The sequence below is a fragment of the Rhea americana genome, unplaced genomic scaffold (genome assembly GCF_003343005.1).
Source record: "Rhea americana isolate MKP2758 unplaced genomic scaffold, rheAme1 scaffold_530, whole genome shotgun sequence".
Lineage (NCBI taxonomy): Eukaryota > Metazoa > Chordata > Aves > Rheiformes > Rheidae > Rhea > Rhea americana.
In genome coordinates, this window is record NW_028186680.1 from 74,402 (window position 1) to 102,139 (window position 27,738).

A 27,738-nucleotide genomic window follows, 5' to 3' on the forward strand; every position below is an offset into this window, starting at 1 on the left:
GCATGCTGAGGCCCAGCCTGAAAGACTCTAATCTCTTGCAGGATTTTAGATGTGATACTGTATATACTTCAGTGCAGCAGCAACACAGCCAGCACTCAACATCTGATTTTAAGTTCAATTTGGCAGACAGGTACTCAGTTCTGCAACATCCACAATATAAACCAAGAGGAGAAAATCCAAATAGCCACAAGCTAAGTGGTCCTTCTAGGGCTAGAGTCTCCAACAGCATGCATGACAGCCCTGTTCAGCACATGGCTCCCCATAACTTTAGCAGAGGAGAGTGTCTCTCAGGTAACTATGCAGTTACACGTGGAATCTATTTTCTCATTGTGCTGGACATATTCCAAAGCACAACGTCTCCTCACAGCACTCTAAGCCACCAGGTGAACTGTCACGTTTGTGCCGCATTGTGCTAGACAGGGAAGTCAGTTTACAGTAAATGGTTTATAAATAGCTTTGGATTCTGTGGGTTGAAAGTGTTAAATGCAGAAAAGATATCATAGGCCCAAGAGAGAAGAGTAGGGACAATATAGCATGAAAGTATTGTAATTCATTTCAAATTCAGTTCAAAAATGCTCTCACAAAATCTGCTGAATTGCTTTGGAGCCAGACTTCCCAATCCCTAACTAGCTGCATTAGTGAGGGCAAGGCATGCTACAGACAGAGTGATACAAGCTCATGTGACACACGCTGCTTCACAACATCTGCTCCTGACCTTCATCCTGGCCATACACCCCCAGACTGGGAGAAGCAACATCCATTTGAAATCAACCCGCTTAAAATCATGTGTTCACCTGACTTTCATGGTATCAAAAAAAAAAAAAGAGAGAGAGAGAGAGAGAGAGAAAGCACTGGTTTGTTTCATACACTTAACTGTGCACTTCAAACACTGCTATGCACTCTAAGCCTTTCATATGGACTTACTTTTCAAGAATTACTTTTCCCCTATGCAATGGGAGGCTTCCCCTTCTCTCCCTCAAAGTCTGATGGATGTTGTTTCCAAGGTCTCAGGGGTTTGACAGCACTGAGGCAATTTCTAGCTATCACGTGATGGCACCACCATTCTTCAGTTATCACAGTACTGTACCTTTCACGTATACAGCACCGGTACCATGATAACCGAAAAAGGACAGTTCATGGTCTCGTTGTTTGGTTATCATTGTCAGATAAACAACCCTCCACCCCTGTCCTGATCAAAGAACAACAGTTCAGTCTCTGAACAACTGTGGTCTAGTCAATCACTTGTCAACCAGCTAGACTAAATGAAATTCTTGATACAGATGCACTTTATCCTAACTTGTGTGTTGTAATGAGCAAAATGAGAAGAAATGTATCACCTTTCTCTCCTCTAAAGCACTACCAGCCGCAGACAAACCTTTAGTAAAAACAGGCTAAAAAACAAGATAGAAATCCACTGCATGAGAGGACTAAAGCTCTGAGGCTGCAGATAGGCTCCATGAATTGAACTCCAGAGCCCCTTCCTTTGGGCTGTCGTATCTTTTGCATGTGGCTAGCCATTCAAAACACATTCAATTTACTGCCAGAGCTACAGGAAGATCACTAGGAAAACACAGCAGCATATGCTAGGCAACAAAAAGCTAACTGATGCAGACATCCAATCCAAGACCAAGATCCAACAAAAAGCCCCATCTCTTCAATTTTAATTGCCTCAGAACCAGGCAGTAAGGAATCACCTTCAAACCTGTACAAATAAATACAAGGTAATTTAACCACATGTCTCTTTTGAAGACGGAACAAGTTGTTCTACTCACAGCCACAGGCAAAGTCTTCCATATACAAAAACTAGTTTGCAGTATAACTAGCAAATTAAATGAGACTGGATAATTAAGCTGAATGAAACAACTTACGTGTATGGAGACAGAGGTCCCAACAGGATTTTGGAAACATCCTGTTGTCCAAGGGTCATGAGGAGCAGAGCAAGGCTCTGGTTTGTTGAATCTACACAGCCTCCCTGCAAACCAAAAATGTTTCAGTAATTAATCTCTGTACAAACCAGAAACTGGGATAAGAGGAAAGTAATAGAGGAGAAGGATTGACTTAAAAGGCTGAATAACCGCTATAAACTCTCTCAATTTTTAAGGGTCAAAAATATAAAATCTAGATTTTGTACCAATGACATTAATTTCACAGTTGGGGTTAGGAAAGGAATAGAAGCAAAAACAAAACAAAACAAAACAAAACAATACAAGAATAATGTCACATTAAAGCACTCTACCCATTCTTCCAACCTGTTCACTTTAACATCACAGAATGAAAACAATGAAGGATTTCTGAACTTTAATGAACAACTTCAAGCATCAGGGAGAAGTGAACTTCTGCATTTCATTCTTTGTGGTCAACTGAAAATTCAGTTCCTTAATAGTTCATGTGCATTTGAAGATTATTGATGCATCTGAATTGCAGTACTTCAACATTTTAAAATGAATTTTGGACAAATAGTTCAGCTGTAACAGCCTCAAAACAGCAAGTTAAAAGTTGTTTCCTACACCTCCACCAAAGCCCATACTGCTAATTTTTTTTTACGTTTGCATTTCCCCCTGTATTTATAATAGAAAGAAATGTATTTGTTGCTATGTGAAAGAGCCACACACAAAATTATGTAGAACTCAAATACTACACTCAAGTGAAGAAACAGAATCACAGAATTGGCAAGGCTGGAAGGGACCTCTGGAGATCATCTAGTCCTGCTCAAGCAGGGTCACCTACAGCATGTTAGACAGGGTTGCATTCAGGCGGGCCTTGAAGATCTCCACAGAAGGAGACTCCACAACCTCTCTGGGCAACCTGTGCCAGGGCTCCGTCGCTCTCACAGGGAAGAAATTCCCCCTCAYGCTCCGGCAGAGCTTCCTGTGGTTCAAGTTCTGCCCATTGCCTCTTGTCCTGTCACACGGGGCAACGGAAAAGAGTTTATCCCCGTCCCCTTGACACCCTCCCTTCAGGTACTTGTACACATTGATCAGATCCCCCCTCAGGCTTCTCTTCCCCAGGCTGAAGAGGCCCAGCTCTCGCAGCCGTTCCTCACAGGGCAGGTGCTCCAGCCCTCTGATCATCTTCGCAGCGCTACGCTGGACTCTCTCCAGTAGCTCCATGTCTCTCTTGTGCTGGGGAGCCCACAACTGGACACAGGACTCGAGATGAGGCCTCCCCAGGGCTGAGGAGAGGCGCAGCACCTCCTGCGACCTGTTGGCAACACTCTTCCTAATGCATCCTAGGATACTATTGGCCTTCCTGGCACATTGCTGGTTCATGGTCAACTTGTTACCCACTAGCACTCCCAGGTCCTTCTCTGCACAGCTGCTTTCCAGCAGGTCAGCCCCCAGCTTGTACTGGTGCCTAGGGTTATTCTTCCCTAGGTGCAGGACTCTGCACTTGCCCTTGTTGAACCTCAGGAGGTTCCTCTCCRCCCARCTCTCCAGCCTGTCCWGGTCTCTCTGAATGGCAGCACAGCCCTCAGCTGTGTCAGCCACTCCTCCCAGCTTGGGATCATCAGCAAAGTTGCTGAGGAGGCACTCTGTCCCCTCATCCAGGTCATTGATGAAGAAGTTGAACAGGATGGGACCCAGTACTGAGCCCTGGGATACACCACTAGCCACAGGCCTCCAACTAGACTCCATGCCACCCCTCTGAGCTCTGCCATTTGGCCAGTTCTCAATCCACCTCACTGTCCACTCGTCTAACCCACACTTCCTGAGCTTCTCTAGGAGGATGTTCTGGGAGACAGTGTCTAAAGCCTTGCTGAAGTCAAGGTACACAGCGTCCACTGCTCTCCCCTCATCTACCCGACCAGTCATTCCATCATAGAAGGCTATCAGGTTGGTTAAGCAGGATTTCCCCTTGGTAAATCCATGCTGACTATTCCTGATCACCTTCTTTTCCTCCATATGCTTGGAGATGACATCCAGAAGGAGTTGTTCCATCACCTTAGCAGGGATGGAGGTGAGGCTGACTAGCCTATAGTTGCCTGTGTCCTCCTTCTTGCCCTTTTTGAAGACTGGAGTGACACGGGTTTTATTCCAGTTATGCATGGTACATGCAGGGTAAGTTGTTTTGTATTGGGGGAGGTAATTATAATGAATATATAAATTGGAATTGGAAGGCTGGTTGTTTATAAAGTCTGAAAATAAAACTAAAAATTATTTAAAATTAAATATATTCATTTGAGAGTTATGTAGAGAATTTACCAACTACAACTATGCAAATAAATTGAAAATAGAAAAAATATCTGGCATAACATTCTTTTGGATTTTCTTCATATTCATTTGGTTCAAAGCCATGAGAAATCTGTGAACAGTTTCTAACTGAACCAGAGGCCTGATGCTAAACTCTCTGAACAGAATCTCTAGAAAGAGCAAAATTGGCAAGTAACCCTTTTAAAACTCTGTAACAAGGCAAACCAACAGCTTTGTGGGCAAGGAGCAGCCTGCCACCATTTTAAGAGGTATCACTACCATCCGAAAAGGTAAGAGAGGGGAAAAATTAAGTTAGGAATACACAGATTGAGAAAACAATGCAACAACTTTGGTGCATTTAGTCAGCCAGAAGGCGGAAAGGAGGACCTTTCCAAGAAGAATTACTGAAGGTTTAATTTTCAAGATAGCTTTGCCTCACAGCAACAAATCTCAGCTCTGTTCTGAAAAATACTCTACATTTCATGCAAAGAAAGGATGTACCTTCATTATGTACCAGCTCCAAGGCCACCTACCTCCTAGCAGCTGCTCTGCTGTCTCCTACTGCAGCCCTTTTGGTGTTAACTGTGCAAAGCTACCATACCATCAAGGGGTTTATGCATTCAGTCTGATGTTCTTCATGGGACTGAGGAAAACCATACTCTGTCTTGAGAAAACAAGGTACTTGCAGGATTTGTTAGTGCACCTGAAGTAACAGTTCTCACCAGCTGCGTTAGCAAATCTGAAACATCTCCAAGAATCAGCTGGAAGCAGTTGAGTTTGGTAAGAAGCATTTCAGATAGCAGCTTTCTGTATTTATAGTCAGTTAGCTCTTTACCACTTGCATGAAGCAAGAACTTTTTCTGAGCTTGTTTTCGTGCATGTGTTTTGTTTTCAAGCAAAAAACATTATAAAATACCTATTTTTAAGACTTAAATTATACAAAGGCTTCAGTAAGCATGGAGACAACCATGTCCTGTGCAACACAGCAAAACATGATATATCCATCACATCTCAGCTACTTACGTAAGTCTCTCTTGCTGTAGTGAGTCAGAGTCATCCCTTCTATTGTTGTATATTAGCAATTCACTGTTATGCCCACTCCCACATAGGCAGTTGCCATACAGGGAAATTAAGTGATTTGCCTGTAATCAAACCCTGAGAGAGCAGTAACCTACGTCTAATGACACACCAGCATATGCCTCTCCCAAGGAGGCCAACTTTTATCTCTCAGTCCACCTGCTGCTTACTCAAGAGTCCAAAACCAAAGCAATCTTCCCACTGGAACTGCGATGGGTGAAGTCTGAGCCAAAGTATTGATGCTTGTGCCAAAATGGCTGGCACTCATTAGCAGTTCAAGATGCAGCTTCTAGACCATATTACTTCAATTTATGGCAGTTTCTCCATTATTGGAGCACAGCAAGATCCAGCAGACAATTAGAGAAACAGATTTCTTAAAATCCAGTCCGTTTTGAAATGTGGCAGTAAAACTACTACAGTCTACATACACATACAAAAATGATTTCAGATATTGGACAACAGTGTTTCAAAGAGGATTGTCTTTCTGTGCTTGCCTCTTGGTTCAATTTAGTCTTGGCAGTGTTTTGGCTTAAGCACAGTTTCCTTGCTTACCTGTGCATACATACTTGTGTGCCTCAAGAAACCTGAGGTTTTTTTAGTCATCTCACCTCTGGCTAAATAAGAAAACAGCCCTACATCTCCCGCCCTCTCAAGCCTCCATTAAAAACTCACCCTTGCCTTATTAAGTAGCTCAGACTTAAATAGGCATTGCATCCTCCTCTGGTTCTCCTCATTGCAAGGAATATTAACATACAATTCTTTTCCAATTCTTCCTGGCCTTCTCATTCTGCCACCCATCATTTACATGAAGTTCCCATAACTAGCAGCTTTCAAAGACAAGGGGAAAGTTCATGTTCGCCTTCAACAATTAAGCTCAGGAAGGATTTGTAAGGACAATGCTGATCTTTCAGGGTTACTGTAATTAGCACTGTGCCAGTTTTTATTAGTCTATCAGCCCTGGCATCCTTCAGTCAATAAATGCACACAAATCAAGCTCCAGGGATTGAGTAGTATGTCCTCTTAAATTTTTTTAAGGCTTAGGAAAGGAAGCATTTAACATTAAGTTGTCACTGTAACAGATGTTTCAGGGCCCTTTAAACAGTACTGAACTCTGGTAGGTTTGCAGGTGACTGACTTCTACAGCAAATCACCTCCAACGTTGCTAGGATGCCCCTTTCTGACCTATAGTCAAAGACAGAGTGAGAAATAGTCTTATGCAGTAAAATTCATCTCCAAAAGGGAATCTAACCACAGGGAGAGAATTTTACTTTTGAATCATATATTTAGTGATCAGCCAGTGTAAAGAGAGTAGGACTTTAGGACTGCCCGCTCAGAGCAACCTGTTCTTGTCCCAGGCATGGCTTTGCCAGGATGCAAATTTCATACTGTTTTATCAGACAGCTAATCCATAAATTCAGGCAAAGAAACTTAGTAAATAGTTTCTTAAAAATAAGCAAATATTGCATACTTTGCAAGGTGTTTTTATATCTTCTCTGTGGTCAACATTGGATCACACTGACCTAAGTTAAAGAAAGTGAAGTCAGTGACAAAGTCCATCTTTCCAAATGCCAGCCTAGGGCCCTGTGTGAATCTGTGCGCCTGTCAGTCATGCACAAGTTCAAGAGTGAGTTCTGAAAACTACAAAACAGAAGACACTATTGCCTATGACAGGTGTGGGGAATGTATGAACAGTGAATGAGGGCTTGGCTTCCAGTAGACAGGCAGCACCACTACCAGACAGCCTCACAAACAGCAATTTTTCCTTGGAGAATGGCTGCAGGGAAGGGCGGAAAGCAGTCAAGGCACTGCTCAGTACTTGTCAGTCACTCTTTGGCCTGATCTAAAGACGACCACAAGGGAAAAAACTTTCCAGAAAGCCTGCTGTGCCACGGCAGATCACAGCTAACAATCTCATTCACAAACAGGAGAACTTGATCTCCAAAGACACTGAAACCTGATGGCCCATCACCTTAACATTCAAAGACTTGCCTGATCCAAGGATTCCCTGTTTCTTCTCCAAACACATTTCTCTGCTTTCCTAGGATATCCTCACTATCCTGGTCTGCTTTGCAGAATTTGACTCATCACATTCATATGGCTGCAGTCTACAACAGTAGTGCAGACAACTGGTCATAGCCTTTCTAGATATCCTTATTTTGCAGGTTCTCTGGCATCTATCTCTGTGAAAGTATAATATTTGGACAGACTCCCTTACTTGTTTCAAACTATCAATTGCTGGATGGTTTTCAAAGGAAAATAAGCAACTACTGTTGCTGATAAAAACATGAGGAAATGGGACTGTTTATGCCTCCTATCATCTGACTCTCCAAACGTCTTTTCCAAGAGGTTTATGCAAAGCAACAGATGTACTGAATTTCAGTTCTTTTTCAAAGACTGAAGCTGCAATATTCTACAGTTCATCCTATTTAAATAAAAATAGCTGGCTGTTACCATACTGAATTGCTCGAGAAACACACAGATGTTTCATCACAGTGAGTACTTGTTGGCTTACCATGTATATTCAGAGCTGAACTTCCAAATGCAAGGCATCTCAACTGTACTCAGGAAGAACATTTGCTTACAGCATTTGTGTTAGATAAGAACCCTGGGTTAGAAACAATTCCTCGCAGTTTTGCAGATATTCACATATCCAGTCTGGACAGTCAGCAGAGCTGCTCAAGCCTGTAACTATATTGGTAGTCCATGATTGTCTGTATGACACAGTCCTTCATAAGCACCTATGCAGCTCACTCAGGGAAGGAAAATGACATCTTTTCCACTGCTTGCATCTACATGGAAAGGAAGAGCTAACAATTTAGCTGGGGGACCCAAGCATTGATTCAAGAGAGAGAGAAAAGGTAGTATCAAAGTTTGTTTATAGCACCCAGATATTTGCATTTCCCCTATCCTCTAAAAACATGGTACACTTAAGAATAAGTTTTAGACATGTGGAGTGGAAGAAGGACCATTTTCCTTCAGGAATGTCACAATTATACTTGAGTTCCAGCGTATACTGAAGAAATAGAGACAAAATGTTAATGGAAGACAGAATGAAATATTAATTGAGCAAGTGGGCTAGCTAGTTATTCAAACAGAGAAAGAAGGGTTTATATCAAGCAAAGCAAAAAATAGCATAAACACAGATAAGTGAGCTAGCACAAGCACAGATGTGTGAGATTAAGAAGCATTTTTATAATTAAGTTACCTAACACAGACTCTCATTAATGACATTTTTAATGTTTTGTAAGTACAATCAGGTTACTGCAAATTCAAAGCAATTATTTTCTTAACCACCGAGTACAATTTGTAGGTGGCTGCCTCCTAAAGGCCAAATACGCTTTGTCAGTACTAATAGCTACCTATTTTKACATTTGTTGAGATACACAACAAAAGCACTTATGTTCCTTGTTAAATCAGAAACTCTCACTATGATTCTAATCACTAAATCATTTGTAAGACTGTCATCCACACAAAAACCTCACCACAAATGAAAACAAGCATTTCTAATACAAAAAATTACACTGTGGAAGGTTGTAATGCACTCAGATTTCTAAGTAAACACTGTTTTAGCTCCTTTCCAAGGAACCATTTGGCTAATTCCTCATACAAGCAACAGATCTCAACACATTTGACTGTCATCACCACAATAAATATTGAGACTAGCTGCTCTTTCTTTTTTTCTTTCTCACAACTCCACCCACTCAGAATGCCCCATTTCCACCACTGGTTTCAGAGCTCTGACTCACAACTCCACCTTGATATTAAAAACAACAACAGTCCATGTAAAACTAACTGAACTCTCACGCAACAAAAGCAGTTTGTCTCTGATGTGATTCATGGTAACACAGCTTGGGCACAGGAAAGAGCATGGCACAGTAAGTCATTATACAGTTCATAGAACAATTTGAAAACACTTCTCACCTGGATTAAGAAGACCCTACCTGCATCAGATCACTTCTCTCACTGGATCTAAGCCAGTCTGAGGGTGCTCTGAAATCACTCATTTACCTCAGGTAAAGGGTACCTTCTTTCCCTTAAGCTATACACACAGGCTATATTGGCCACTTACTCTGTAGATCTCCTCAAGCAGCAGCTTAGCACAGTTCTGGCCCAATTCCTCAGGCAACACAGCAGCTCCCTGGCCCTGAGGGTTTGAGGCTAGCTCAGCACTGAGAATAGTGCCATTGATGGTTTCTGCAACAAGGCATAAGCCAAAACCTGGAGATCTGAAAGAAAGGGAAAGAAAAGTGCTTTTGATTCAAGAATAAAACTAAAGTAACAACACAAGCAAGCACAACAGCTCCACTCATGGGACAATATCGTGAATCTGGACTTCCTGAGAAACTCCCTGTTCCATACATTTGATTTACACTGGAAAAAACATTAACGCCAGTCCCTCTAGGTTAAAACCAGCAAAACTTGCCCCCAAATCCACTGTGCTGCATATTCCTGAAACAAATTCTTAAAAATGACTGTCCAAGCCTTAGAAATACCCATCTTTATTAAAAAAGAAAACAACTCTCCCCGCCAAAAAACCTCTTACACATTTGCTTAATTCACATCTGATGAACATTTCTAGAGTATCTGGAGCTTCTTCTCTGTCATATTAGAAAAACAAAAAAAAAAATCCCAAACCCAACAGCTTTCCTTAAGCAGTCACTGTTTTGTCTGGAAGTTTCAGTATGTTGCAAGATCAAAGCATAATCACAGAACTGGTTAAGGAAAAAAAAAGTTATATCTGACATCACTTATATTTCCAAACACTTCCTTTCGTTTAGATTTCAATGTCAGCCAATTCATTACAGCCATGTAAGAGTTCTGAACACAGTATCTGAAGAAAAATAAAACCACCTATTTTCCACAGAGCTCAGCATACTACAAAATGTTACTGTGAGCATTAGAAACTTCTACTACAAGAAATTCACAATTCCTACTGCAAGAAATTCACAGATGACTGAATATAGCTTGCTGAGAAATTTTAACAAATGAAAATCAAAAGATCCTCTCATCCATAGGTCCCAGAGGGGCACCAGCAGCTAGCCATTAAAATAATGCTAGTTTAACTTTTCTCCACCTATAGTTTGACTCTGGCTGCCTTCACTACCACACTTCTTAATTAAAATGGTCTCAATGACCCAAAACTGTAAGGAATGTCACCAGCATCAACAAACCACAAAAACAAACACGAAACACAAGTACACACAAACTAACCCAGTATCGAGCAAAAACTATTCTTCTAGAGGCATTTCAGTAGGGAGGGAGTGAAAAAGTATCAGTGGTTCCCACCTACGCTTAACTGCCTGTGCTTGCTGAGCAGTGAAGAGGGGATGTTAAAAATGGCTCTCTTCTYTTCTTTCCTTTCCCTGGAACAGAGATCTACCAATCAAAACAGAAACAGTGACAAAAAGACTGTTTCTTAAGGGCTACAATTTGGAGAAATATCCTTTAATAAATATGTCCCCTAGCACGTTTCCTTAATATTCAGTAGCATGTGGCAATCTGCCCAAACAAAAATTACAAACATCCAGTGCTTTATGCATTTGTAGACAGTATTAGCAACCATCTGCACAGATAAACTTTCTCCTGCAAATTTTCAAAACAAACCAGAAGATCTCTGCCTAGATTCACAGCAGTGGTGGTAAAAGATAATCAGATAACGTATTTCCTGAAGTGCTGGCATTGTGGAAGGGATTTAGTTCAATCCTTTATATTACGAGAGCCAGGCTTCATTTGGGCTGGGCACAGGCTGGTGCAACTAGTCCTCATTGAACGTGCTCATCACCACCCAGAGGCAGCACTGGAAGCAACAAGATGCACAGCTTTCCCTCCCTGTCTTGCCAACACAAGCACTGGGAACCCAGCAGTACAAAGCTTTGCCAAAGTGGCATGAGACTAGTATCAGGCATATTGCAAACATATTGGCACCATATCCCTGTTGAATGTGATGGTAGGGCAGCATTAGTAAGCCAYTAGCATCAGCAAGGTGGGGAGAGGACTTCAGTTTCTCTTCCTCTTCTGTTCTTTAGTCCTCTGTACGGATTATCCAYGAAAATGCAAATGCATACTTCACTTTACTCTTTTACTTTATGGACAGATTAAAAAAAAAAACAAAATAACCTCTCTAAATCCCATAYCTACCCAGAAAAGAAGGGTTCACTGTTAACAATCTGAAGCTACATGATTTACAGTCCTGGTATATTAAATATGATGAAGGACCCAAAAGGAAAAAAAAATACTTTAGAGTCAATTTTTTTTTAGATTATTATAGACTTGCCAATGTAACAATTTATCTTTAGGGCAATACTTCAAATGGCATTTATACTGAATTTTCAGAAATGCTTCCAGAATCTAAACCTCCCTGAAACACACTTGAGACTTCTTTTGAACATTTTACCTCCACATTACTTAAAAATGATGTTATTATTTAGCAGCATACAAAACTATAACTGTTTAGAAGTGCTGAATACACAGCACACTATTAATAGCRATGGGTGGACCAAAACCCTTGTGTTGGTCTACCCATTAGTCCTGGAAGCATCCAACATTTCTGAAAAAAAATGATAGATGAARTATTTGTTTTTAGATGTTAGATGTAGATATGGCTGTTGATGTCTATGAGGTCTTTATTCCTGAAGTATTGGCCACAAAATCATTTATGGATTTTGTTCTCTTACCACATCTTCCAGGAGAAGAGACAAATTTTACACATACATGCACAAGGCAAAACCGAGATCAGAAGTTGCCTCAAGACTATACAGGATGTCTGTGGCCACAGGGCAAACACAACTACATCTTGAGATGCCATCTAGTGAGTAAATCTTTCCTAGTCACGTAGCTGATTGACCTCTATGTTTTAATGCCTGTTCTTGCCCCAGTCCCCTGAAATACCGCAGGACAACCATATCWACCTTTTTTTAATCAGCTCTTAGATGTTTTCAGAGATGGAAAGTCTTCCTGGCAACCCATTCTAACATGACAACAGCCCAGTAGTTTCAAGAGGAAAACAATGGTAACTTGTCAATCATTCTATCTCTTTTTGTAGTGAGTATTTATTCCAAGTCAGCAAAACAGAAGAGTGTGTTGTGAAGTTTAGTGAAGTAACAGATCAGAACACATCACCAGACAAGCAGATGCAGAGTTGTATTTCAATTAACTGTGAAAGCTGGATACTCACTTTCCAGAGTTGACCCCCTTCATATGATCTGTGTAGATATAAATGTCCGGAAGGAACTTATTCAGGATGCTCCTGGCAGACTCCACCATTCTGTTTGCCATCTGTGGTGATACTCTGACAGAGTATCTACACCTCTGAGCTAAGGAATTCATTGTAACACAGAGGAATTTAAATTAGATGATGGTTTAAATGACTAAATGTGGCCAAGAGCTTCCAATATATTATTTCAGATAATGTGGTTTTGTCTTAGACATCTGTCATGAATCTTGGTCCACTTGCCAGCTCCAGCCTATACCTACAGAAACACAAGTGCTCAGTGTTTTCTACAATCTTTGCACTGATAAATCTTGAAGTGAGATACACAGAACATGGGCAGATCACCTTATTATCACTAGGTAAACACCTATCTTAAAGATGTCCCTTCACGATTTTCAGTTGCTGTTCTATCACCCTTCACTTTCTTATGATGCAGGAAGTCCTGCATGCTCTGCTCTTCCTGTAGTATTAAAAGATARTAATGGGCAAGTTTCTCCTAAATTTGCAGCAAGAAATCCTATATTTCCATTTTTATTATGTAGAAATTATGTAACTGAAATTAAAGGCAAGTGGTAGAGCTTTTTATGAGAGGTGACAGAAGCATAAGGAAGCGACTTTCTCCTCAGAAAGACCGTAACAAACACCATCACAAGCACACTGAGCTGCCTCCTTTGTTCTTCAACAGAACATACACCCAGTAAAACCACTCTCATGTGGGAGTACTTCACTGATCCAAATGCTGCAGCTGTAGAGTTCAAAGCATCCCATTCTCACAACTACAAGAGCACACAGTAAGGTATATGGAGGGCTGGGCTTCAAGCCTGTGCCTCTGGCAGGCAACCTACCCCATTCCTGCTTTTCCTTTCAAGCTGATCAAAGTCAGATCTCTAAGAACTACTGAACTACAAGATGATCAATGCCCAAGAGAGAACAAGGCCTCATAAAATGCAAGCTTTAGCATTCCTTGCCTACAAGGGATTCCTGCCTTCTTCCTACGGGAACAGTAGATTTATTAAAGATACAGTACAGAAACAACAAGAGAGAAGGAAGGAAAAAACATTAATTCTATGTGGAATTATCTTTGCAAAAGTCAGTACTCCACAACAGTATTTTGCATTCTTTTCTTCTTGAGGGAAATRTATCTTCTCCTACTTCCATCTCCAGTGGTACTACTGAAGGCTAAAGGGATAACAAACTGCTTYTTGTAACACAAGTAACTCCATTCATGTGTGCAGCGAGGTGTAAATGGAACTTAAATTAAAGTACTCATCTGACATCCAGCCACGATCATTAACAGCCATAATGTTCACTATTCAACGTGGAACACAACACTTCTCTGAATACAGCACCTTTGAGACACAATGCTGAGATCTAATTGTCTGTGTGATCCTTGTGCACAATGTCTGCAATATTTACAGAATGCTCTCTCTGCCATCTTTAACGAATGTAATGTAATGTAATGTAATGTAATGTAATGTAATGTAATGTAATGTAATGTAATGTAATGTAATGTAATGTAATGTAATGTAATGTAAAGAAAAGAAAAGAAAAGAAAAGAAAAGAAAAGAAAAGAAAAGAAAAGAAAAGAAAAGAAAAGAAAAGAAAAGAAAAGAAAAGAAAAGAAAAGANAAAAGAAAAAAGATACGCTGTTCCTCTGATGCGCTTGATTTTGCCAGGGTCTGTGAATTGAATGGGCTGCAACACTTTCTTCACTGGACAGGCAAACAGTATTTCTCCACCACCTTTGGGAGGCATTCCTCTCCGGTTGATCTAGAAACAATAACAAAGGAGAAAACAGTTTAGTAAAGAGCAAAGAAAATGTACTTACACATTCAAAAGTGTTAACTTTTATCTCATATATAATAAGATCTTACCAGCAGTGATATCATGTGAATACAAGCATGGAAAAAAATAATCCTGAAGAGAGAAGTGGATCTTACACCAAATCTACCAGCAACAAGCAATTTTTTGTCAACCCTCTCATTTCAAATAGAGCAGGCATGACTTCTTCATAGAAGAAAAATCCATCTTTGCCAAGAAAGCAACCTTGTCTTAAAGCAGGTTTCTAATAACCAATCTGTGCCTCACCACTGAAGAAAATCTGTAAGAAGCTAATAGTTTTTCTGATGCTTAACATGCACATGGGGGACCAAAATCAACTCATCCCCACAAATCAGATAAGCTTTCTTAAGCTGTCAAAACCAGCGGAYGCTTGAGAACTTACACACTAGTTTAAAGTGCATCAAGTCAATCCTTTGCAACTTGTAACTAACACAAAGGTTTTGTCCAGGCATCCCAGGCATAGCCCCAACTTCTTTGGGCACTGCCATGGGGCTGGGACAGGACTGAGCAGCCACCTGCAGGTTGGGGTCAGGGAGCCTGTGGCTGGGCAGGYGCCAGGCCTGAAGCTGACACTGCTGCAGCATCACAGACGATGGCCCGGAGGTCAGTCTCCCCATGCTGGGCTGGGCTGGAGCTATGCAGGGGGAGGCTCTGGGCAGGGACAAGGAGGGCTGGTGGTGTTCCGGAGCCAACGCATGTTTTTTATTTATTATTATTTGTTTGTTTTCCTCTTAATTTTGAAAGACTGTAGTTTTTTTTTCCCCTCAACCTAAATGTCTCTTCTACATCCAGGCCTGTTGGGCTCACAGATAAAGAGTATAGTCTTTAGYGAAAAGGTTTCTTTACCGTACCCCTTTTAACTGGAAGCAAACCTCACTCACCCATACAACACAGGCCCAGCTGCCCTACTGGTGAAGGTGACAAAAGATTCTACTCTTATTCCCTGGCCATAACCATGGGGCAGGAAGAACAAGCAGCAAGAAAAGGCAAATAGAACGAACTGAAGAAAAACAAGAAAGCAAGAAGATGTCTCAGTCTCTGAGATCTCCCACAAGCTAAGAAAACACAGTTGCCCTTATCCTCTCTACCCAAAGCTTCTGCATGTCTTATTTACATGGTACCTTAAATCTAAATATTGTGTGGCTAATATGCCATTTAAAACAGGTCAAAAACAAGAGGTAATTTTAGAAATGTATGCAGTTAAGGTTAGATATCTCCCAGAGACAGAAGGCCAGCAAGCATATAGACCTGTGTGAAACAGAGAAAAGTATCATTTAAACTACACCAGAAAAGAAAGAAAGAAGTTTTTTTTTCACCTTGATTTCCAGACTTTCACCGTCAATTCCAAATTTTCTTAGCAGAGGTAGAGCTGTTGCCTTAAGGACATCAACCTGTGAAATATAAAATTAAAAAAAAGAGAAAAGACTCTTTATTGAAAGTTACATAAGTCAGTAATTTAAAAACCCTTGAATTATGAGGTGCCTAACAGGGATAAGGCTTTCCCAGACTTGGTATCCTATGAGCAGACATGGGAGTGCAGCAGGAAAAGCTTCAACTACTCTTAGATTACCATAGGATCATATTACTCACAAATTTTGCCAAAACAAACTACTGGGAGTCAAAATTTCCTCCTCTGGATTTCTTCTGCAGTCTGATCCATATTTTTGTTATGCTTCAGCTAAGACAGTTAATTTTGTTTCTCTGAACACAGTAATTGAAAAAAAAATTGTTGTGCTTTATAAAAATTCTTGATCAATCCTAATCTCTGAGGAGCTGAAAAAACCTCCACATTTTGGAGTAGGGCCTTGAGTTGGCTTTGATCTTTGTGTCCAGAACTCAATCTTGGCAGTTTTTGAGAAACAGGAGTCTCCAAGTAATTTTTGTTGACAGAAAAACTTGGTTAATTGTGTGGCAAATTATCCACGTAGTCTCTCTGAGCTGGATGCCTGCCAAATCTAGGTCTGAGCAGGACTCTCCTTGCAATTGCTATTCCTGGTTGCCAAACTAAGACATCAACGACCTCCCTTTGACAGGCGCCTTCTTCCTTCTACTAACATTTTAATAGCGTTGCTGAAGGAGACAGAAATGGTTTTAGCAATAACACAGGGAATTACCAGAGATAAGCAGCTGGGAAGAGATGGGACCAGGACAGCATGACTAAAGATGAACTAAAATTCAGATGGAGAAGGAAGTGGGCATGCAGTAGCTGGTGGCAAAGGAGGCAAAAAAGAACATCCTCCTTTCCACAGCTTCAACCAGAACCCAATAATCTTGAGTTACACTCTCTCTGCAATACGATGCAAGTCACTGAAGTACTAGCATGTATCTTATCTACAAAGCTGTGAACAACCTGTTAAGAACAACCTGAACTGCTATAAGCCTATGCTGCAGTTCTCATGCTTCAAATCCTGCTGGCCACCATACTTTCTGCTTTTTCAGAGCACAGGGTAGGTGTGTGTATTTTCAAACGGTAGTGCCAGCTACCATTTGTAGTATCAACACTTTAATGTTCTCGTTAAATACTCTACCTCACGGATTTTTTCTTTTTCTTTTTTTAATTAGGAAACGCCAGGTGTGGTCATGCTACCTTCATTCAGCCCCTCAGCAGTATTCACTCATCACAGTTAGATTTGATTTTTAGAGCATAAGCCTTTAATAATATGCATGTAGACAAACACAGACACAAGTAAGTACCATTGGCAGAAGTTCTGCAATTCTGACAAGTAAATCTATTTCATATAAGAATTGCTATTTCTCCCTCTTTGTTATGTAAAAGCATACACTAGTTAAAAGAATAGTTTCATCATGCAAGTTAGAAACTCRTTTCCCCGCCTCCATTTCCACTTTTGCAATCTCTGGACTGAAGTCTGTATCTATGGAAAAGCATGTTATGACTACATTAGGAAACTGGGTCAATTTTGAGTGTGGTTTGTCTGCTTCCAAAAATCAACACTTATCAGTCTTTTAGTCCTTAGATGAGTTCCAGGCAAAATGCTCATCAGGCACCAGACAGATGCACAGTAAGAGGCTGTTTCTGTTCCAAATTTACAGCCCTAACAGAGAAGGTAACTGGCTGCATTTGAAGAATGGGAGAAGGCTGCTTTGTTCAACAGACAAGTGGGAGTTCATGTAGAAATGATTTCAAACCTTACCCAAAAATCAGGGGACTGCAGCCGAACTGAGACGCAAACTCATATTTTCTAGGTTCTTGCCTACCACTCAACCATAAAACCATCCTTCAGCTCTCCTCAGAGAGCAGTTCTTCCATCTTCAGAGCTGACATCAAAACACCAAATAGTCTGACATTTTTTCTGTGCTTTCACACAACAGAAGTATACACCACGAGAAATGCCAAAAATTTGATAAGTTACACAGACATTGCTTGTTCAAAGATCAGATTGGTACAAAACCAAACTTTTTTCCTTTAAAGAGATCTACAATTAAAATCTAAAAACATATGAACTTAAACTTCTAGTGGATTGTAGAATCCCTTAGCAAGTACAAAGTTACAAAAAACAAACCAGACCCAACAGCAGCTGATTATCCTTTTCCTAGGTAGCTATTCGCCAATTTAGGCACRTCATCATCACTGCTCAGAACATCATTCACTCATACCATACACATAGCACTATGTTTTGATGGCAGAAAGCTAAATATCTCTTTTGTGTGTTGCACAAATGTGAAACCAGAGTCTAATACGAAAAGACAAAAAGAAAAGCCAAAAAGAAAAGACCCCCRCACACCCTTCCTGGAAAACCTGCAGGCATGACCACCTCTTTCAAGTGCCTGTACACCAACGCAYGCAGCACRGGGAACAAACAGGAGGAGCTGGAGAGCTGTGTGTGATCGCAGGGCCATGATCTCATTGCGATCACAGAGACATGGTGGGATAGCTCACATGACTGCAATACTGCCATGGATGGCTATGTGCTTTTTAGGAGAGACAGGCCAGGAAGGCGAGGTGGTGGAGTTGCTCTTTATGTGGGAGAGCAACTGGAATGCGTCAAGCTCTGCCTAGGCAGGGAGGAGGAGGAGGCAGTCAAGAGCTTATGGGTAAAGATCAAAGGGCAGGCTAGCACGGGGGACAATGTTGTGGGTGTCTACTACAGGCCACCTGACCAGGAAGAGGAAGTCGATGAGGCCTTCTATAGGCAGGTGGAAGTAGCCTCACGATCACAGGCCCTGGTGGTCATGGGGGACTTCAGCCACCATGACATCTGCTGGAAGGACAGTCCAGCAAGGCACAAACAGTCCAGGAGGCTCCTGCAATGCACTGATGATAACTTCTTGTCACAAATGGTGRAGGAGCCTACGAGGAAGGGTGTCCTGCTGGACCTTGTCCTTACCAACAGAGAGGAACTGGTCAGAGATGTGAAGGTTGGGGGCAGCCTTGGCTGCAGTGACCATGAGATGGTGGAATTCAGGATCCTGCAGGAAAAAAGTAAAGCAACCAGCAGGATTGCAACCCTGGACTTCAGGAGAGTGGACTTTGGGCTCTTCAGAGACCTACTTGGTGGAGTCTCACAGGTTAAGGCCCTAGAAGGAAGGGGGGTCCAGGAGAGCTGGCTAATATTCAAACTCACTTCCTCCAAGCTCAAGAGCGGTGCACCCCTATGAGTAAGAAGGCAGGAGACCTGCATGGGTGAGCAAGGAGCTCCTGGCCAAATTCAGACAGAAGAAGAAACTACACAGAATGTGGAAGAGGGGACAGGCTACTTGGGAGGATTATAGGAATGCAGTCAGAGTATGTAGAGATGCTGTGAGGAAGGCTAAGGCTCAGGAATTGAGTAACATCTCAGGAATTGAGATGTTAAGGACAACAGGAAGGGATTCTTCAAATACATCAGCAGCAAGAGGAGGACTGGGGAAAACGTGGGCCTGCTACTGAATGGGGCAGAGGCCCTGGTGACAAGGGATACAGAGAAGGCAGAATTACTGAATGCCTTCTTTGCTTCAGTCTTCCCTGCTAAGGGCAGCCCTCAGGAATCCTGCAGCCTGGACGTGAGGGAGAAAGTCTGCAGAAGGGAAGACTTTCCTTTGGTTGAGGAGGAAAGGATTAGAGACCTTCTGGGCAGGCTAGACATCCACAAATCCATGGGCCCAGATGGGATGCACCCACAGGTATTGWGGGAGCTGGTGGATGTTGTTGCCAGGCTGCTCTCCATCATCTTTGAAAGGTCCTGGAGAACTAGAGAGGTGCCTGAGGATTGGAAGAAAGCCAACGTCACTCCAGTCTTCAAGAAGGGCAAGAAGGAGGACMCAGGCAACTATAGGCCAGTCAGCCTCACCTCCATCCCTKCYARGGTGATGGCACAGCTCATCCTGCATGTTATCTCAAGACATATAGAGGAGAAGGAGGTGATCAGGAGTAGCCAGCGTGGATTCACCAAGGGGAAATCCTGCTTAACCAATCTGATAGCCTYCTRTGATGGAATGATTGGCTGGGGAGATGAGGGCAGAGCAGTGGATGCTGTGTACCTTGACTTCAGCAAGGCTTTTGACACTGTCTCCCAGAACATCCTCCTAGAGAAGCTCAGGAAGTGTGGGTTAGACGAGTGGACAGTGAGGTGGATTGAAAACTGGCCAAATGGCAGAGCTCAGAGGGTTGTCATCAGTGGCACAGAGTCTAGTTGGAGGCCTGTGGCTAGTGGTGTATCCCAGGGCTCAGTACTGGGTCCCATCCTGTTCAACTTCTTCATCAATGACCTGGATGAGGGGACAGAGTGCCTCCTCAGCAACTTTGCTGATGATCCCAAGCTGGGAGGAGTGACACACCTGAGGGCTGCGCTGCCATTCAGAGAGACCTGGACAGGCTGGAGAGCTGGGCGGAGGGGAACCTCCTGAGGTTCAACAAGGGCAAGTGCAGAGTCCCGCACCTAGGGAAAAATAACCCTAGGCACCAGTGCAGGCTGGGGACTGACCTTCTGGAGAGCAGCTCTGCAGAGAAGGACCTGGGAGTGCTGGTGGACGACAAGCTGACCATGAGCCAGCAATGCGCCCTTGTGGCCAAGAAAGCCAGTGGTCTCCTGGGGTGCATTGGTAAGAGTGTTGCCAGTAGGTCAAGGGAGGTGATCCTGCCCCTCTCCTCAGCCCTGGGGAGGCCTCATCTCGATCACTGTGTCCAGTTGTGGGCTCCCCAGCACAAGAGAGACATGGAGCTACTGCAGAGAGTCCAGCGTAGGGCTGCGAAGAKGATCAGAGGGCTGGAGCACCTRCCCTRTGAGGAACGGCTGYGAGAGCTGGGCCTSTTCAGCCTGGGGAAGAGAAGMCTGAGGGGGGATCTGATCAATGTGTACAAGTACCTGAAGGGAGGGTGTCAAGGGGACAGGGACAAACTCTTTTCAGTTGCCCCGTGTGACAGGACAAGAGGCAATGGGCAGAAACTGAAGCACAGGCAGTTCTGCCTGAGCGTGAGGGGGAATTTCTTCCCTGTGAGAGTGACGGAGCACTGGCACAGGTTGCCCAGAGAGGCTGTGGAGTCTCCTTCTGTGGAGATCTTCAAGGCCYGCCTGGATGCAACCCTGTCTAACATGCTGTAGGTGACCCTGCTGAGCAGGGGAGGTTGGACTAGATGATCTCCAGRGGTCCCTTCCAACCTTACTGATTCTATGATTCTATGAAACGAAAAGACAAAATGAAAAGACAAAACGAAAAGAAAAAGAAAAGTAGAGAAAACTTATTTTCCTACGATTACAGACAACTGCTGTTCCCAAGCCAAAACTTCATATGCTAGTCTAATGCTAGCATGAAAAGTCATTACAGTTGAAAGTTCCAAGGCAAATTTATAAAAAGTAGCACTCACAAACCCAAACAACRTCAAGAACGATTATCCTAAAAAGAAGTTATTATAGTACCAAATATCTGCAGCTTGTCAGAAAAACAACTTGAAAAGAAGGAAAGGAAAATAGGAGTAATCATTTGTGTGCCACTTCCATTCCTTTCAAAAARCATGCCTTACAAAGATACTCCCTATCATGCACACTCTTAATACAGAGAGACCCGTAACTACATCAATTCTGTGTGCCAGTCCCACATAGCTTACCCAGAAGCTACACTGGGACAAATGTCTCTAGTGGTTGCACAGAAAAATGTAAAGTAAATGCAAGCTGCCAGCAAATGGTTCGGTCTGGTACTCCATGTCACATGGAGACCTCCTCCTGACAAACCCAAATGCAAAGTATCATCCCTCTTGCTCATTTAAGATACATTACTCAAATGTACTGTTGCAAACTACAGCAAGTGTAGCTTAGCCTGCATTTTAGCAGCCCCAGTACACGCCAATTGCTGTTCTCAGTTGTCTTTAATGGCACCAGCTATTAAACTGCTTTTCATTGTACACCATCAGTGGGCAGTGGATACATACACACAGATGCAAACATGAACACATATTCTTTTTATACTCCAGGAGCCCTCAGCCTGACCTATGCCTCATGGAAATCAGCCAAAGTCTTTCCTGCCTTTTGAAAGGCAAGTTTGAAACTTCCTGCAAGTTGCCTTTTGGAAAGAGCTTTCCTCTCCCCTTGACCACTTCTACTATCTCCACAGCAGAAGATGTGTCACCTTCCCTCCATCCTCCTGACAAGGGCTCGCTTRCTATGAGCAACCTCAAGCCCTCAATGCAGCAATCATATCCAACAGATGTTTTTAAGGCTCTCTTCAGAGGAGTAAAGGAGAGCAGATTTCAGAAAGTCCAGTTAGTCAAGCCATCATGATGAAAAGGTCCCATCCTTCTGGCCAAACACACATTCCTGCTGCTTAGTCTGCAGATGCCTTCACAAGCAAGCGCAGGGGGCACTTCCCCGTCATCCTGCCAGTTAGTGAAACTGGCTTAGAAGAGGCTCTGAAAAGCACCAAAATATTGGAGGAAGCAGGATTATGTGGCTGAGGAGAAGAAGATGGGAGACAGATGTTCTCCTTCTACCAATGGGGTGCTTTGTGAGCTCATACATGTACATGTGTTGGTATTGATAAATGTATATATACATATATCTATATGAAGCTGTACATTTAGCATCTTTCTGCAGGTGACAGACACACCGAATGCACTTATGCAAGGAGACTTTCTCCACAGTTTATTTGGCTGCTCAAAAAAGATACATTTACAGAGGGAACAAAAGAAAAACTTCACCACTGCAGAAAGATGTATGTCTTGCCCATGGCACCTGCTGAGTTGAGATGGAGAGATTCTCACACAAAGAGCAGCAGAGAAAATGCCTTGTCTATTTTAAACTAGCCACAAGATACTTACTTTAGTCTGCCTTCCCTCCTTTTCCCTACAAAAGCCAGATGGTATGTAGATGGATGGACAAATTTCAGCATCCTTTTTTCAGGCAAGTGTAAATAACAAGTTTTGACCCACATTTTCTAAATGCTATCTGCTCACAGAAGAATAAAAAGTCCTGATCAATTTAAAACTAACTTTACATTTACTTGATAAGATTTAAATTTGTGCTTAAGGTCTCAATAACCTGCAGAGTCACAYAGATTTCCCTATAGGGAGTTTGGGACTTTCTCTTGTTTTTCCTGTTTTTTCCTCTCCTCATTATAATAGCTGAACTACTATAAAACCTTGTCTAAAATTCTTTGAAAGTAGTTTATCAGGGTAAATTGGGTTTAATGTTTATTCAGGCCAGTTAAACAGACAGTAGCCAGGTTTATACTATTTGAGGAATCAGTATCAAGCTATCGCCACTCAACAAGTTACTACACACCARGACAGCCACTGTAACTAGAACTGTGCTTCTATAGCATAGTGAGCATTAAGATATACCTTGCTGGCACAGAGATCTGTCACCACGTGACTGCATTTGATGTGTACATGCCCTGGCTAAGCAGCAGGCACGCTGTTCAGTACTGTGACTCAGCTGATACCTGACAACACTCAGCTGATATCCTCCTATGTCTGAGCTTCGGCCAGTGCAAGCCTCCTTCAAGGAATAACTGCCTCAGATTCTTGTGCCCAATTCACCTACAATTGTTTAATCTCTATCGGTCCAAGTAAATAATATCTGAAAAAGAATGATTTCCAGACTGAAGACTAAACTGCTTAGATGTGTATCCAAACTTACTTGAATGCAATATTCAAGTTGGACGGCTCTTCCTCTGCATTCTTCATGGAAGACTCTCTCCACTGTGGTTAAGAGATGCAGCCAACCAAAGAGATTGCTTTGATTCTTACTATTTACCATTTCTATCAAGTATCTTAATTATGGTGACTGAAAGATTAGAGAAACACATACTCTTCATTTTACTTTGTTCTTTTTYTTAACCTCCTTTTTGACAGCACTGTGCATTGTTGACAGCACTTCAATTACCCTTTGGCTCATGTGGGTGTTTCACAGAGCCACAGGGGAGAGAACACATTTTTTAAAAATGACAAGAAAGAGTAGTTGAAAAGCCATAAATATCAGCAGGACTCAGAGGTTGGTCTAATACTGCTGTTATACCTAATAGTATTTATTATCATTTTAAAATGGTTAAACTTTCAGATGACAGTGTTCCTTTAATCTACTCAGAAGAAAATAGACAGTCTCCAATCACCATTTGAAAGCTAAACAGCAGTGCTCTTCTCCAAATGATATTACTTTAAAGGGTGAAAAAAGTAACCAAGCCCTAACCATTACTTCAGTGTTTTAACACTATGTTACCCATAGCTTGTATTTGTAACAAGACTGTTAAAAACACACCAAGGATTTTAAGTCATCACTAGCAGAATTCAAGGAAAACATGGCTAATTTCATAGTCATTTGATCTAGTACATGTTTCAGCTTCCTTCTAAAGAGATGGTTCTCCTTCTGCAAGCTGTTTGTAACCCGAAAGCAGCTAGGTAAATTACATACAGGATTTCTGCTACTATAATTTCATTATCATCACGTGACTTTTATTTCTAACAGAAGGCTTCAAAGTATTTGGTACTCTGCATCTACAATAAGGAAGAATTCCTTCCTTGCTTCACTAAATTTTATAGACAATTTCCTCTTTTTACAGTAAAAAAAAAAAATGTGGGAATAGGGGAATAACACATCTAAATTTTAAGAGAACAGGAGAAGCAAAGCCAGGGCCTCACATCACATTTACAGGGCGTTTCCAATGAATCAAAGAAAAGCTGCCCAAAACTGAATGTCAAAATATGGATTACAAACTACAGTGTGGAGTATGAAGCTGAAGGGGAACATATCAGAAGATGCTTGTTTGATTCAGAGTTTGCTGGCTCATGCAATAATACTAGATACTTCTTGCTACGAGAAATTATAAAAGGTTTTGCAGACATTCTTTTTTAAATGAAGAAGAAAAATAAAATCCCATTTGGATACTTAATAAATTTGCATTACTTACCGAAGGATCTACTTGATCATTTGTTACTCCTCTCAGGACAATTTTTAAAGGGTGTTTCATGAAAGGTGCCAGGCAGAGCAGACTTTCCAAATAATAGCCAATACTGCGACTGGGGCTGCAGTCATGTTCCAGTGAACCTCCATACAAAAGACCAGGCTGATAATATAAGGTTGTACCTGGGGGAAGATAAGAAGTGAGAAAGCCATATCAGAGCATTGTCATCACACTAGCCATGACCATAGCATAAAACCGCTTTGCAGTGACGGGTACCAGCAAATTCAAGAGGAAARACTGTATGAGGCAGGTAGCACTTCTAGTACACTTCTTCCAGTGTCTACAGTGCACAGATAGACCACAGCACACATGTCTGGCTGCCTTGCACATCATTGCCCTCCTTTTACTTTCCTCCTAGTAAATGAAGGAACCTTTAATCATCCCAAAAAACACTTATGGAGGCAACTACTATCCTTCTACAGCAGCCAAATCTTTACCAGACCAACAGGTCACTGCCACCCTAGCRTATCTAATGGTAGGTCATCTACTTTACTGACCCTGTAAAATCCTTAGAAGTCTCTGCAACAACACACAGAGAACAAGAACCTGCTGATGCATCTCCATGGAAAGCTTCACCCTCCAAATAACTCCTCTTCTGAGCATGACTAGGCAAGCACAAACCTTGCCTGCTACAAAAACCCCTTCTAGTTCATAAGGATCTTACCCCACCATGAAATCCTGAATACCAAACAAAATACAAAACCTGAAACTCACGAACAATGTGTTTTCCTTGACTAACTGCATTATGGTGGAACACAGCTCTTCTCACCTATGATCTATCACTACAGAACTTGTCGGTCTGATTAGTCTGCTTGGTCTTTGGCACTAGGTTATCTAAAAACTTAGCCCTGGCAAACCAAAACTTCTCTTTCACTGTAGCAAGTGTAGCATATACCTGTGGCAAACAGTTATATGGGAAGAGGAGAAGGAAGAACTCACCTGTTTGGTTTATTTCAATTCTAGAGCCATTGGTCACTTTGTCAATGAGGCGAATAAAACTGGCTTCAAAATCTGAGGAAGAAAAAAAAAAGGGAGAGGATTTTAAATTTCCTTAAATATATCCCTGAAAACAGTAAGAAACTTCAACACACAGCATACTATACCTATACATTTTCCCTTTCCGGTCATTCACAACACTCTAGAAGATGGTAAGGCTACCTTCACTCTTCAGTTTGTTGTAGTACAATCACACCACATGGAAAAAGGCAATTCACTACAAATCCAGAGGCCTAAATTTGAGTATCATGGGCCTCTTAAATCAATGCCAGTGCACCCAGATACGATCACAGGATGACCCACATTGCTCTCCCCTGTATACAGTGAGGTATGAGAGTTGTCACATCTCATCATAGCAGTCTGAGGGGTCACTAAAGCCCAGGCTAAAACCTTTTTTAGTCAGTACAAAGGTCACCTTTGCACATATGCACAAATTCCAGCAAACAGGATTCTGTTTATTTAGGCCTGTGAAGCTAACAGGAGCTTCACATTAATTTTTGCAAAAGTCTTCTTTTAAAAGAAGGTGACATTCAATGTATGGCGTACAGCTGTCCCCAARTCATCACGATGATACCTATCTGCTGACTTCCAAATTTTCCAGAACTGCCAATGAGGTATAGCTCATTGTGCTATAGCAGCTTGTGTGAAATTCATTACTAAGTTCCTCCTGCTCGTGTGGATTCTCTCAGAGCCATGGGAAAGAGACAAACATGAAAATAAGGAATGTTAGTATTCTAGTATTTAGGTATTCCAAGTTTGCAGACACTGAGTATCAGACAAAATACTATTCAAATATAATTCAAAAATCAGTCAATTTTAAGAAACAACAGCACCTGCATAATTGACAGCTGGTTGTACAACTTCATGAGCATTAATGTTACATTATGCTAACATAGCAAGCAGTAATCAGATTTTTATTTCTACATTTTTCATAAATTAGAGTTCGTGAATAAACATTTGCACAGTACGCTTGATGCCCAGATAGGCAGTGCTAGTTCTGCCCTCCGTTGTGATAACTTCTATACTCAGCTTTACATGATAGTCCTGGAATCACTTCCAGTGGAAAAATCCATCCTCGCAAAGAGCTGCTACCCTCTCGGAGGACAAACTCTTACAAAAGTTTTGTGTGCAAAGGCTCCAGTCATGAAAAGCAGAGAGCACCGCGTGGAGAGCATCAACACCAATCAGGGTTTGTTACTGTGCTTTTCCTGCTATGATCTGTTTGCATTTTTGCTTGGAAAAGATAACACAAACACCTATTAAAAAAAAAAGACAAAAACTACTACCTTCATCACAACCTAACCCTCCATGGTAGCAATAAATACTTCGGGTCTTGGTAAATGTTAAGCCAAGTACACAGGAGCGCTTTGCAAGTTTAACAGGAGAATTTCTAGCGATAAACTGACGCCTTCCGAGCAGCAGGTGGGAGCGCTGCTCTCGGCCTCGCACCTCGCCCAAAGAGGAGCCAAAGGTCGTGTCCGGGGTCGCGGCCCCTCCGTCCCGTCCCGGCCACGGCGACGACCAGCCACCGCTTGTCACCAGCCGCCGGGGCACCCGCGGCCGTTACCTTCGCTGCAGACCGAGAAGGAAATCCAAGGGCAAAGCGCGAGCCGCCGACACCGCTGCGGCTTCGCCTCCCGCCGCGGCGGCGGCTCGGACCGCCCGGCCCCTCGAGGGCGGCCCGGCCCGCTCGCCCCGGCTCCCGCGGCTCTGCCCTCCCCGCCGCTCCTCCGCGCTCCTGCAGCCGCCCGGCGGCGGGCGCGTTTCGGGAAGCGCGGCGGGCGGTTCCCCCTTCCCGGCGTTGCCCAGCCGAGCGCGCTGCCGCCGCCGCCGCCGGTGCCGGTGCCGCACGCTCACCGCGGAGCCCGGGGTCCTCCTCCCGGGCGCGGATCTTGCGGATCTTCAGCGGGCGCCCGCTCAGCGTGGACAGCACCAGGCGCTGCCGCAGGAAGTTGCAGCCCGCGTAGCTCAGGCACTGCGAGCGCCCCGACATGCTGCTGCTGCTGCTGCTGCTGCTGCTGCTGCTGCTGCTGC

General features: G+C 42.6%; 1 protein-coding gene across 1 annotated transcript in view; it reads right to left on the bottom strand.

Annotated features, from left to right (window-relative positions):
• Positions 1 to 27,726, bottom strand: part of RCL1 (RNA terminal phosphate cyclase like 1) — a 32,709-nt gene extending 4,983 nt beyond the window's left edge. The window contains exons 1-8 of the mRNA XM_085318369.1: positions 27,562 to 27,726; positions 25,648 to 25,719; positions 24,655 to 24,830; positions 15,636 to 15,710; positions 14,123 to 14,247; positions 12,442 to 12,567; positions 9,337 to 9,493; positions 1,869 to 1,972 (exon numbers count right to left, since the gene is read on the bottom strand). Of these exons, the coding sequence (XP_085174495.1) occupies positions 1,869 to 1,972; positions 9,337 to 9,493; positions 12,442 to 12,567; positions 14,123 to 14,247; positions 15,636 to 15,710; positions 24,655 to 24,830; positions 25,648 to 25,719; positions 27,562 to 27,697 (971 nt within the window). The 5' untranslated portion in view covers positions 27,698 to 27,726. The remainder of the gene's footprint in view (positions 1 to 1,868; positions 1,973 to 9,336; positions 9,494 to 12,441; positions 12,568 to 14,122; positions 14,248 to 15,635; positions 15,711 to 24,654; positions 24,831 to 25,647; positions 25,720 to 27,561) is intronic.
• Positions 27,727 to 27,738: the final 12 nt, after the last annotated feature.